Source organism: Fusarium fujikuroi, chromosome FFUJ_chr02, assembly GCF_900079805.1.
Source record: "Fusarium fujikuroi IMI 58289 draft genome, chromosome FFUJ_chr02".
Lineage (NCBI taxonomy): Eukaryota > Fungi > Ascomycota > Sordariomycetes > Hypocreales > Nectriaceae > Fusarium > Fusarium fujikuroi.
Genome location: NC_036623.1, coordinates 345,476 through 358,371, shown reverse-complemented (window position 1 = coordinate 358,371; position 12,896 = coordinate 345,476). Strand labels below are relative to the sequence as shown.

At 49.5% G+C, this 12,896-nt stretch overlaps 3 protein-coding genes; 1 reads left to right on the top strand and 2 right to left on the bottom strand.

The window, feature by feature from the left end:
* Positions 1-37: 37 nt before the first annotated feature.
* FFUJ_05202 (related to severin kinase) lies at positions 38-2,282 on the bottom strand (the record flags this gene model as incomplete). XM_023571421.1 has 4 exons in its annotated part: positions 38-1,680; positions 1,725-2,041; positions 2,095-2,125; positions 2,201-2,282. 4 exons carry the CDS (start codon positions 2,280-2,282, stop codon positions 38-40), a joined length of 2,073 nt encoding a protein of 690 aa, XP_023425728.1.
* A 1,527-nt stretch (positions 2,283-3,809) lies between these two features.
* On the bottom strand, positions 3,810-5,462 carry FFUJ_05203 (related to UBX5-UBX (ubiquitin regulatory X) domain-containing protein; the record flags this gene model as incomplete). XM_023571420.1 has 2 exons in its annotated part: positions 3,810-4,849; positions 4,898-5,462. The coding sequence occupies 2 exons, from the start codon at positions 5,460-5,462 to the stop codon at positions 3,810-3,812; spliced, it is 1,605 nt and encodes a 534-aa protein (XP_023425727.1).
* A 1,136-nt stretch (positions 5,463-6,598) lies between these two features.
* FFUJ_05204 (related to ECM29 protein) lies at positions 6,599-12,332 on the top strand (the record flags this gene model as incomplete). XM_023571417.1 has 2 exons in its annotated part: positions 6,599-6,813; positions 7,058-12,332. 2 exons carry the CDS (start codon positions 6,599-6,601, stop codon positions 12,330-12,332), a joined length of 5,490 nt encoding a protein of 1,829 aa, XP_023425726.1.
* Between the last annotated feature and the right edge of the window lie 564 nt (positions 12,333-12,896).

Below are 12,896 nucleotides of genomic sequence, written 5' to 3'. Positions count from 1 at the left end.
TTCTCAATCACAAGGTCCATCACACAACGCTCACACGTCATGAAGCGGGCACTTCCTCATCCTCATCCAAAGGCTCGACTCTCACCAGAATCTCCTCCAGAAGCCCCTCGAGAAAACTGCCAACCTCTCGGCCCATTCCAACAGGTTCAGCCTTGTCATAATGATCAATCTCTTTGCAGACATGCGCCAGCTTATAAACCAGTTTTCGTAACTTTTCGTGGGACGCTTCGGCGCGTTGTTGTTGGGGTGTCAGTTGAGCTGGGTTCTGTCCTGGCTTATACATCTGCTGCAAGTTGATCTGTCGCCTCTTAAGCGCCTCCTCCAGGGCTGGGAATATGACATCGTTCAGGGCATCCAGTTCCCCATTGGGGTTGGCTGGTGCAGGTGTAGGGAATGCTGATGGCGTGTTGAACTCGGATGGGCTGGGTGACTGAGCTTTCGATGGAAGAGGTCGAGGGCCTTGTGCACCCCCTGGGAGGGGAGTATGAACTTGAGGCACAGAAGTATGCTGTAATGAAGGTACCCTTTGCTGTGTAGGAGCTTGGTTTGGCCTATATGGAGGTATCTCAGGTAGGCTCATCTGCTTGGTAGTTGTTGGCCGTTGCTGATGAGCTGGAGGAGCAGGGGGTAATGCCCATTGTGGTGGCTGGACCTGCTGAATCTGCGGACTGGCTTTCCTCTCGGTCTGTGGTTCATAATCCAGGTTGAGCATGCCAATATCACGCTGTAGTTGACTCTGAAGCTCCCGGTCATAATCTGGAGACTCCTGCACGGTTGCAGGGGGGTTTATTCTCAATGGGCGAGGCGTCTCAGCGTTATCCCTTGGAGGAGGGAGCTTCAGGGGAGTCTGAGGCAGTGCCTTCGTAGGCGATGGGAGTGGCTGCTGATATTGGGATTGGGGAACAGCCTTTCGTTGGGGGCTAGACTGCCTTGAGCCTGGGTTTGCTTTGACAGTCTCAAGGGATTGAAGGGCGAAATCCCTGGACTTGGTAGGGCTTACGTCTCGTCGTTGCTCGCCATAGTCTTCCTCGCTCTCTAATGGCCTAGAAGCGCGTGCGTTTGTTGCGTTCTCATCCAGCTGGTTGAGACCTGGTCGGTTGACAATGCCGCCACGTTCGCCAACAAGTCTCACAGTGCCAAAATCCCACATATCTTCGTCAACTCGCTCGCGTTCTGCAGGAGCTCGTCCACTGTTAGCTGAGTCCCAGTTGTCATCATCCTCTCCCTTATGAGTAGCTGCCCAGCGTTGATGCCTCTCGATAAGCTCAGTTAGGTAAGTTGTCCGCTTTGCCCGTCTAATAAATGGGTGCCGCAGCATATCCTTGGCTGTTGGTCGGTCTTTGGGGTCTCTCTGGAGACATAGCTCGATGAAATCTTTGAATGCCTTGGTGAAATTGCCTTCTAATCGTGGTGGGGGGTTCTTTGGAATAAGAAAGAGAACTTTCATAGGATGAATATCGGCATAAGGAGGCTCTCCATTGGCTAATTCGAGAGCTGTAATACCAAGAGACCAGATATCGGCCTTGTGATCATACCCAGATTGCTTAATGACCTCTGGGGCCATCCAAAAAGGTGTTCCGACAAATGTATTTTTCTTGGTCATGGTAGCAGAAAGCTGACCTGACACACCAAAATCGGCGAGTTTGACTTGGCCATTGCTGCTGAGGAGCACATTGGCAGCTACAGACAATTAGCGACGTCAGGGATGAGGGTGCCCTTCTTACCTTTGACATCTCGATGTAGCTTCTTGTCTGTGTGGAGATAATCCAAACCCATGAGCAACTCGCGCACGATGATGGCAATGTAGTCCTCTCCAATCAGTCCCGGCTTCATCAAGTCGGCACAGCTTCCTCCCGAACAGAACTCCATTACAATCCATAACTCGGCACCTTTCGCATAGGATCCATAGTACTTGGTGACATATGGTGATTGAAGCTCGGACAGAATGGCGATTTCTTGGATAATATCCTCGACCTCGTCTTCGGCACTCTCTATATCAATAACCTTGATCGCTACAGCCTGGCCCGTACGTTTATCGACTCTGGATTCGTTAGTAAAGTTCGGCTGCCGTGGAACATATCATCGTCGCCATACCCTTTGTAAACTTTGCCGAAACTGCCACCACCTGCGCCATGTCAGTACATTTACGCCCAAGTGCCCAATCCGATGTCGCACGACACGAGACCACGTCAGGACTCACCAATGCAGTATTCTTTGGAGTAGAGAAGCTCCGGGTCAAGCGCCTCATTCGCATCGTCAACCTCGTGCTCGCGATCTGCCATGTTGTAGGTTCGCGGGGAAGCTTATGTTTTCGGGTAGCTAACGGTATTTGCCCCACGATTGAGTGACGTTGTCCCTGCAAATTCGCCGACTGCTATTGACTCGAAGCAGTATCAATCGGTTGGCAATCGCTCCAGGGCCTCTTCTTCGCGGTCAGCGGTTTCGCAACGGCGCGTGATGTCGAAATGAATCCGCTTCCAGTTCGGATATCGTACTTTTGGCGGTGTCGATTAGCAGAGCAGCAACCCCACCACTAAGAAAATCGTAGTCTTAATTCGAACCGGGTTCGTGGTAAATATCTGTCTCGGTTGTCGCGACTTCTTTTTCTTTTTTTTCTTCACAGAAGAGAAACAGTGAGCACTAAATGGGGCGAAGAACAAAGAAAGGAAGGGAGGGAGGGAAATCAGAAACAAGCAGGGAGATGATAATGTGCTCATATAAATGCGAGAGAAGAGAAGAGGTTGTCGCACAGCACAGCCAATCTCCGTCCGCCTACGCAAGGGAAGGGAAAGAATCAACACAACATGCAGCCAAAACAAGCAGGCGCAAGCTAATGAGGCAAGGTACTTTCAAGAAAAGGAAACACTCCATACAGTGAGCTGAGACCTTCCCACTATGAAACGGAACGGGCTGGCTCTGATGGCGAGGTATTGGTTGCTGGTCGTTGCTGTTTACCTGAGGTGGGGGTTGTTGAGGAGCAACGGGCTCATGTCCTTGCTTTGCCAATCAATCAATGGCACGCATCGAACCTGAATCGATCTGCTCACGGCCGTTCCTGGTGCGACCTTATTAGACTCTCTCCCCCTGTAAGTAGTTGTCCACAGGGGGGAGGGGTCGCTGGGAAATACTCCCCCGCACCTGATTCCAACCAAGATCTCCAGCTAGGGCCTGGCCTGGCCTGGCCTCAGCCTCAGTTATTGACATGGTCTTGAGGCCAATTATCTTCTGTGTTCAATAACGCCCAACTCCAGAGATGCGAAACTCATTGAAGGACTTTCAGGTATGACGACTTGATATCACATTCTGCAAGGGTTTATGTTGTATTATTGGCTCATGTCTTCTCTCTATTGCATGGTGAAACGTATCATTTGATGCTTTGGCTTGAATGTATTCAAGGGTTGGAATAAGCGGCAAACTATTAGTTAGTTCTTGGGATCAGGAACAAGCTGACGCGATCACACTAGCTTCACAGATAAAATTGCATTGCGATTACTTGCATTGGTGTTAAATTAGCCTTGTCATACATGGCCAGGCACAGAATGCGACCATGGCATTTGCGCAGTTCCATTGCTTTCAAGTGTTATTTCTCATGCATGACTTGGATGAGCTGTCTAAAGATAGTAACCTCCCACGCCCTACTCCATGATAAAGCTAAATCAATTCCGATAGCAATGATGCCACGAGGATTCAGAATCCCCATATTCCACTGGCTGCAGCCAGTCCAATTCACTCCGATGGCTCCGATACTGATCTATCTACAAAGTTTGCTGTAATCCCGCATAAAAGGAATCATTCAATCAGCCACCAGCTCAGTCCTCAATGTACTCAATCATGACTGTCCCTTGCTTCAGACCTGCATCTGCAACGGTCGTGTCCAGGCTCTCGATGAGATCCTGTCCAGCAGGCATTTTCTTGAGCTCGAATTCGACCCCTTCTTTGCCTTCCAGTGCCTCAGACTTGAGCCATTCGTAGATTCTGCGGACTGGATCATTGAGGTTGAATCGCCGAATGATACGGCCGGTAGAGTGTCGGAATTGAATGCGTGTAGTTGTTGTTGGGTCGGCCTCTGGTTCGGTATGTGGGGTGGTGCTTGAAATTTGAGCCCAAGGACTTTGTTCAACCGGAGCTTCAGGTTCCTTTCCTTTACCCTCCTCGGGGTCAGACTCTTTGGTTAAAGCATCGGGATCATGGAGGTTGGGTGTTGAGGAGCCTCCGCTTCCTGTAGCACCCTCCAGACTGTTCTTCAAAGCCATTTCAAGCATCTCGTCCTCAGTCATGCGATCGACATCCACTCTCTGTGGCTTTCGTGCTGTCGTCTTCGCAACCGGGTTCTTACTATTGGCCGCGAGACTGTAGCGGTCCAGAAACTCGGCGAGTTCGGCATGGAACTCTTGCGCGGAAGGGAAAGGTCGTCCGGTCCAAACCTTGACTTGCTCGCCCGTTCGGGGGTCGATGATCGAGACATGTGGGTAGTTATCAGGGTTCTCATGCGTTTGGTTGGGGAAATAAAATGTCACAAACTCCTCGGCATCCGGGAAGTCCTTGTCATACTGTAGGAAAATGAAGTTCTCCGAGACCAGAGATTTGATAGCTTCGTCCTTCCAAATGTCGCGGTTTAGCGCCTGGCAGTTAAAGTCGTTCATGTCTTGGAGATTAACCAAGATCCACTTCTTGTCTTCCTTGCCTAGCGTACGGGCGTCATCCCAAGACATACGCGCCATCAGATCGTAAGGTGGTCGGAACAAGTCTTCAAGACGTCTTGCATGTGCTCCATTCTCGGCTGTCTGAGCTGAACGGCGTTCAGGGTCGGCCCATATTTGCTGGGAGAACGGTCCTCCAGCACGATTGGCTATCACTGCATCAGTGAGAGTCCACTAATGGTAGTTGAGACACTTACGTGGATTTGCCCGCCGCCTTCGTCGCAACTCTTCTAGAAAAGCTGCCTCCATTCCATCATCGTGCTCACCACCACCACCCCATCCGGGTGCCACCAGGGTCTCAGTAGTCCGCGCGATAGGTGCTCGGACATCATCTGGGTTTCCTCCTGATCCAGACCCTTGGTTGCCTTGATATAGCTCCTCCTGTAATCGCTTTGCCATTGCCATATCTTCTTCTTCCTGGGCTAAAGCTGCTGCTTGAGCTGCGACGGCTCTCTCGTTATCGTCGTCATTGTCGCTAAAGTCTTCGATTTGCATATCCTGGTCATCATCACTATCGATGTGGATGACACCCGCCGAATCTTGTCTGCCAATGTTGCCTCTGGTTGCTGATGTTGTCGCGGGGGCAGCGGCTGGCTGGTCGGTTGAAGAAAGGCCAGCTCCCACACCGGAAACGAGATCGGGGTTTTCGAAGAAGAGTCCTATGGCACGCTCAAAGTTGCCCGCAGTCATCTCGAGAAAACTCCGGGCGACATCGGTGCTTGTGCCCGTAATGGACATGAATGTGGAGATGTTGTCGTCCATGGTTGGCGACTCTCCTGGCAGGTCAGGAGTGGTCAGACTGTCGTGTTTGGTAGAGTTTTAGAATATCGAGAAGATCGGAAGTAAGCAGGGCTCGGCGTCGAACACGTAGTTGATTGACGTGATATCGTAAGGTTCGGTGTAGCTTGAGCGAGGAGAGTTGATGCCCCGCTATGACAACAGCTGGGAGAGTATGGGGCTAAATGGTCACTGATCTCAAGCAGATGGTGTGAGCTTGATAGTGAGCTGTTCAGTACCGTTGTTCTTTCAGCTTGCAGTGGCAACGCGCTTGAAAGAAATCGACCTTGTCGTGGTTGAGACGTGCCCTTTCAAGTTGCAAGGCGAAAGTTGAAGGTGAAAGTGAAGCACAGACACCAAAGACAGGCACCCAACCACAGTGACGCAACCGGGTCAGTGGAGCTTAGCGCCTTTTTCTTGGAGGGGCAAGTGACAGGGGAGTGCAACATTAGCGGTGGCGGAAAATCAATGACGCGACTTCCTTCATAAAGAGCTTACCCTAGATGAAAGTTGATTTTATATCCTTTATCATGATTCATATTATTAAATGAACTTTTAGATAGATTAACAAAAAATGTTTTTTTTCTTACTACATTTATTGATATTGAACAATATTAATATCACCAGGCCTCTATCATAGTTGTGTTGGATGATGCGCCTACTGAGATGCAGATTCTTAGCTAAGTTCCACTTCCCCAAACATCTGCGAGAGTTTACATATCAAACCATTCAATCATTAGCAGTACAGCTGATTACCAGTATGCAAAACCAAGTTAAAAGAAATTAAGATTATATAAAACTTAGACTTATTTTATTTAATTTTGATGGAAATTTTTAGCTTCTAACACTTTGTGTATTATGTACTAGAAAAATGACCGACTTGACAAATGTCAGCTTAGTCATGCAACGCCACGACATGGTTGAATGGAGAATATCGCGGGCAGCGCCTACCTGAGGTTATTCGTCACCGAGCTGCCTGTGCCTTCTCTTACAAAGCAAAACAAGTCGTGAATCGCCGTCTGAACTCGTGTTTACACCTTTAATACATTTTATGATCAAAACACAGCGATTATCTGAACTTAAATAAGATCAAATCCGAAATACACAATACCCCCTCAATCATGGCTACGGCAACAACGAAAGAGAGGGAACTGCAGCTGCTTGATACCGTCGAGCTCAAGATCCTAAACGTCGCCAACAAGGAACAAAAGCTGCACGAACTCTTACAACGTTATCTGCCGCCAGTCATCCTCAAGGCGGCTAGTGAACATGCTCAAGTTCGAGCTAGAGTGGTCCAGATATTCTCCAAGCTGAAGACATTCATCCAATCACCGGAGTAAGTCAGATCCCAGGGTGAAAGAAGACTCGAGAGCCCCAAATTTGGTGCATAAATGGCTACCCAAGGTAGTCGGAGAGTCGGTCAAGTTGATCCAGAATTACCCTGAAGTCACCAAACATATCTGCCACGTAGGCGAGTTCGGGGTCATCGAGGATGAATTTACTGTCGACGTCTCAATTTTCCTGGCATCCCAGAGTCAGAGCAGTTCGTGAAATAGATATGAAGGCTAACACGGACATAGGGTAATTCTTCCTGTAGGCGCGCTGCTTGATCAATACAAGTCCAGTGACTCCCCGTTAGTCAAGCAACTCGACATCTCAGCGATACAACACAGCATAGAGCGCCTAGATGATTATGAACGAAGACAGCTTATACCAAAAGCTCTATCGGGATTTGCCAAAGACCAAGGTGCTGCCCGAGCAGGATCATTCTTCAACATCATTCTACGTCTTCTCCTTGATGCCCGGATACCTCCAAGAGGCAGCAAAGATGATACCGAATACCGTGAGGCAATCGGATTGTCAGACGAGGCCGACGCACAGTTCCTTTCCATCATGATCAGCACTTTCCTACGACTGCGGAACCCTACGCAAACTCAGAACTGGACCACAGCTAACCCAACACTCACTAAATCTGAGCTCGAATCGCTAGCTGTGGAAAGCCCCGAGTCACAGAAGGTCTTTGAGAGGATGTCAGAATTAAAGCTCAAACTAGTTTCATTGCTTGCAAGTGGTGCTTTTACCGATGAGGAGAAGTTCTTGCCCGCACTTTATGCTGCATCAAGTTTCGACAACAGACTTGTATCTGCGGCCGAGGAAGTATTGAAGCGAAGTTCCGTGTCTATGGAAAATGAAGCACTTGTCAAGTGCCTGTTTCATGCCCACTCAATACTGCCGCCCACATACCGGACTCGAATTCTGAACATGCTCTGCAAATCCTCCATCTCGGCAACAATGACGGATCATATCATGGCTGTAGTCAAACTCAACTTCTCGACGCCAGATCAAGCTTTAAATGGATTGGAACAGAGTATGCTCCCCAAGAGTGCGCTTGAACAAACAAAACTCCATACGGCGACGTTCCAGTACCTTGCCTGGGTAGCAAGCGTTGGGCCCTCGCAGGAAGGATTTGACATTGCTGTCCCTCTCGTGAATGAGCTGGCCGATTTTGTAAAGCGTCAAGGCTGGCCTGTTCCGCAGCAGGCATCCCACGATGATATTGCGCTACGATCGAAAGCTTACGAAACGATTGGAGTGCTAGCGAGAAGCGCGGATATGTCAATTGGGAGCCGGATACAACTCGCTGAATGGCTATTCAAGTCATTGTCAGAGGACACGACCTCAGATGCAGTTGTGAACATTGATGGAGCTCTGTCTAGCCTGACCACAACAATTCCGGCAATGACGGGCAGTGAGTCTCAAGAGTTGAAGACAATGCTGCTAACGTTCATGTCTCTCGCTGATGAACCCCCTGCTGTTAGAAGCACTCGACATGCTGTGGTCAAGTGGGCCAACCAATGCCTCACTTTTTCTGATGTCATGGCACGCTGGTTAGATGTTCTGGCAATTGGTGCATACAATGATGAGAGGAGTGATGTTGTCGAGCAGGGCCACAGGGGTCTTGACCCTTGGACCTATCACGCACACGCCGAAACCAGCCTGACATTGCCAGACTGGAAGGAAATGACAGCCACGTTCTTTGGTTCTGAAATCAGGCCAGATACCATTACGGAGACCGCTACTGGCCCCCTTCCAAATGTGACAGAAAAGGCGCACTCGGTATTCGAGAACTTCCAAGGATCTCGTATAGCTGCTTTCCCAGTTGCCCTGAGATATTGCAAGCACATGATGTTCCTTACAGCTCTCCCAGACTTCGAAGTGGAACCTGACTGGATGCAAACTCTAGATGCACGAATCAAAACGGATATCAAGACGAGAGAGAAGATCCTGGCATACCTACACACAGTTGATAGCGCATACGTCATCTTCTATCTGAAGGTATGCCTCGATGGAGCCTACATGAAAGACTCACCGATCACGGAAGAGTGCATCCGTTGCTTTGTTGATGTGGCATCCCTGAGTCCCGGCGGTGCAATGGGATTCTTGATCAAGTTTAGCGATGGTCTTTTCCAGCTAATCAAGTCGAACAATAAGGAAATCCGGTCACTAACTGCTCGAGCCCTCGGAATTCTTGTATCGCATCTCGCGAATGACCCTTCTGTGATAGACAACTGCCGCAAGACTCTGAGTGCACTATTCGAGAACGCCGAGAGATTGGTTGGACCTGAGCTCAACGCTGCTGAGGGGGGATTATTAGCTTACAGTTACGTCTGCTCTCGAAGCGTTTATTACGGGCAAAGTATTCCCGACGAGGTTCATTACCCCATTCAGTTCATCACCGGCGAGAAGGTTGTGTCATCACTACACGACACAGCGCTGGAGTCTTTTGCACAACTGTGGACCGCCGGACTCGCTATTCCAGAACGTGAAGGCGACCACTCCCTGGAAAAGGTTATCAGCAAGCTCATCGCCTCAGCAAAGAAGGGCAACGAGAAGGCAATTCTTGCTCTGGGAAGACTGGCTGCCGGTCTGAGTGAAAGTGGGGAAGCCGCGAACGAGAGTGAAGATGGATGGTCGCATGGAATCCTGGGTAGCATCCTCAAGGAGCTTTTCGCTCTACATGAGATTAAGCAAGTCGAGGTGCAATTCACTGTGGGAGATGCTATCACCGCAACTCTGGCACGATGGGAATCTGATTATGTAAAGCTGACCCTGGACGTCGAGTCTCGTGGATGTATTCAGAAGCGCAATGGATCGCGTGGCCCGCTTCTCAAAGCTGTTCTTAACAAGATCTTCGCGGACTGCAAGGCCACAAAGCCATCACTGCTGAAGGCGTCCGGCATCTGGCTTTTCTGCATCGTTCAATATTGTTCACACCTGGAAGAGGTTCAGTCTAGGCTCCGAGAGACTCAAGCTGCATTTATGAGACTTCTTAGTGCACGCGACGAGCTTGTACAAGAGACTGCCTCACGAGGTTTGTCTTTGGTATACGAGCGTGGCGATGCTGATCTCAAGAGCGCCCTTGTCAAGGATCTGGTGTCTGCCTTTACCGGCAATAGTACCCAGCTCAAGGTGGACCAAGAAACAGAGTTGTTTGAGCCTGGTGCTCTGCCAACTGGAGAGGGCAGCTCCATCACTTCATACAAGGACATTGTCAATCTAGCCAATGAAGTTGGTGACCAAAGACTTGTTTACAAGTTCATGTCACTTGCTGCGAATGCTGCTACCTGGTCAACTCGATCTGCCTTTGGTCGATTTGGACTCAGCAACATTCTTTCAGAGTCTGAAGTTGACCCTAAGCTCTACCCCAAGCTTTACCGTTACCGATTTGACCCCAACCAAAACGTGCAGCGATCCATGGACGATATTTGGAAGGCACTTGTCAAAGATTCGGGCGCAGTTCTCGGCACTCACTTTGACGCCATCCTGGACGACTTGCTCAAGAGTATCTTAGGCCGAGAGTGGCGCATGCGAGAAGCAAGCTGCGCTGCTATCTCAGAGCTCATCCAAGGCCAACCATTCAACAAGTATGAGAAGCGATACCGCGATATTTGGACATCGGCATTAAAGGTTCTCGATGACGTTAAGGGTTCCGTGCGAGAGGCTGCTTTCAAGCTTTGTAGAACTTTGTCTAACACTCTTGTTCGACAACTCGAGGAGGGAACCAGTGGATCTGCTGCTAAATCTATGATGAAAGAGGCCCTCCCCTTCCTGCTTTCCGACAAAGGTATCGAAAGCTCCGTCAAAGAAGTTCAAGCCTTTGCGGCTATTACCGTCATCGAGCTCACTAAGAAGGGTGGAAAGGCTCTCCGACCATTTATTCCGGAGATGGTTCCTCAACTTCTTGGTTTACTAAGCTCTATCGAGCCTGAGCAGATCAATTGGCATTACCAGAGAGCTGGCGAGGACAGCCGAGACCAGATTGATAAAATTCGATCACAAATGGTGAACCGATCTCCGATCTCTGAGGCCATCGACAACTCACTTCGATTCGTGGACGCGGATGTTATGACTGAATTGGCACCTAAACTAGAGGCGACTATCAAAACTGCTATCGGCATGCCGACCAAGATAGGATGCAGTCGTGTATTGACGACCCTATTCACAAACCATACAAATGACATCAAGGGAGTGAGCAACAAGTTCCTCCAGTTGATGGAGAAGCAAACGATGGACAAGAACGATGAGGTCAGCCAGGCGTATGCTCGAGCCACCGCATATATGTTGAGAGCTGCTTCGGACTCGGTCAAGAGTCGATTCTGCAAGAAGTTTATCGACATGTACTTCGAAGCAGAGGAGGAGGCACGTCGTCAAAAGACGGCAGATGTGATTGTGGCACTGGCTAAGGTCTCGCCTGACCATTTCACTGCCCTTGAGACACAATTGCTACCCTTCTCCTACCTGGGCTCCCACGACACAGACGAGTATACCAGCAAAGCATTCAAGAAAGTATGGGAGCAGCACGCCGGAAGCAGTCGCACTGTTGTTCGTTATGTACCTGAGATCGTAGCCCTCGTGGAGAGGTGTTTGGATACAGCACAATGGGCCCTTCGACATGGTGGAGCATTCACCGTTGCAGCTATGGTATCTGATGTTGCGAGTGCAAGTGATGTCAGTGGCCAAATCAGCGACGCCAATCTCAACAAGACCTGGCCCGTTTTCGAGAAGGCACTGGCCCTGAAGACATTCGCCGGCAAGGAGAAGCTCCTTGAATCATACCCTAAATTTGTCGAGAAGGGACACACCTTGTGGAAGTCAGACACAAAGATCGCTGCACTGATGAAGAAGATTGCTCTTCGAGAAGCCAAGCGAAACAACGACGAGTATCGTGTGCATGCTTTCCGTTGTCTCTGGGAGTTTGCAAAAGCTCGGGATGACATTGACATGCTCGATGAGATTGCGGAGATCGTTACGCCTTATCTTGAAGAGCTCAAGGGAGACGACGAGACCGAGAATGGAGATAAAATGGATATCGACTCTAAGGATCAAGTCGCGAAGGAGCAGCTTGCAGAAAAGACGGCCTCTAACGGCTTGGAGGCTATTGCGCGCGGGCACAGCCGAACTGATCTTGACATTCTGACCAAGATCATCAACATTCTCAAGCCTTTCCTCTCAAGCCCAAATTTTGCTACAATCAAGCGTCAAGTATGGTACGAGTGCGTACGTGATCTTATGAGCGATGCCACACCTTCCTCAGCACCTGATGAAAATGCCGTCGCGCTTACTTATCTACTGAGCCTGGATGTTGACTTGGTCGACACTGGCACTGAAGCACAAAGACTTATGAGGGCCAAGGCCGTGGGCGCATTGTTCAAGGCAAAGGGTAAGGGAGTTTTTGGACCGACTGGGGGTCCCGACGCTGCGCAGTTGAAGACGATGGTGAGTCAGGCACTGGAAGCTGAGAGGTCTTTGGAGGTACAGCGGGTGCTCAGGGATATTCTCGTTGAGATGGAGTAAGAGAAGGGTAAAGCTTTCTAGAGGATTCAGCGTTTAGATCGTTATCTTTTTACTAGCGTATCATGGTTAAGAAATACACTAGATATTATGAGTTTGGCAGCGTTATCGTGAGATTTGCTGACCACAAAACATGTTTGTTCAGAAAGACCTCTACATATCACCACAAGTTTGCATGTATTATCACAATGCTAGACTATGTAACAGTACGAACGCATGTCGGTTCCTTACGTCCTGAACCCTGAGAGCTACCCTCGCTTTCAATCTCGGCAAGCATCACAACCCCCTCACATCTTACCTCAGCACTCCTAATGTCGTACAACCAGCAAAACAGAAAAAAGGGCAATTGCCCAACGTTACATAGTCCCCCCCCCCAATCAAGCCCAATCCGTTAACAAACTCGTTAAACCGAAACAAAAACAGAATGTTCAAGCGACACAAGAGACGCGCGTGGTTTATGACCGTTGGCTATCAACCCATCTACGGCCGGATCGGACGTTGGGAAACGGCCGGAAACGTCGGTACCTTGGATGATCCACTGCCGAAAAAATGCTTCGCCGTGTGACG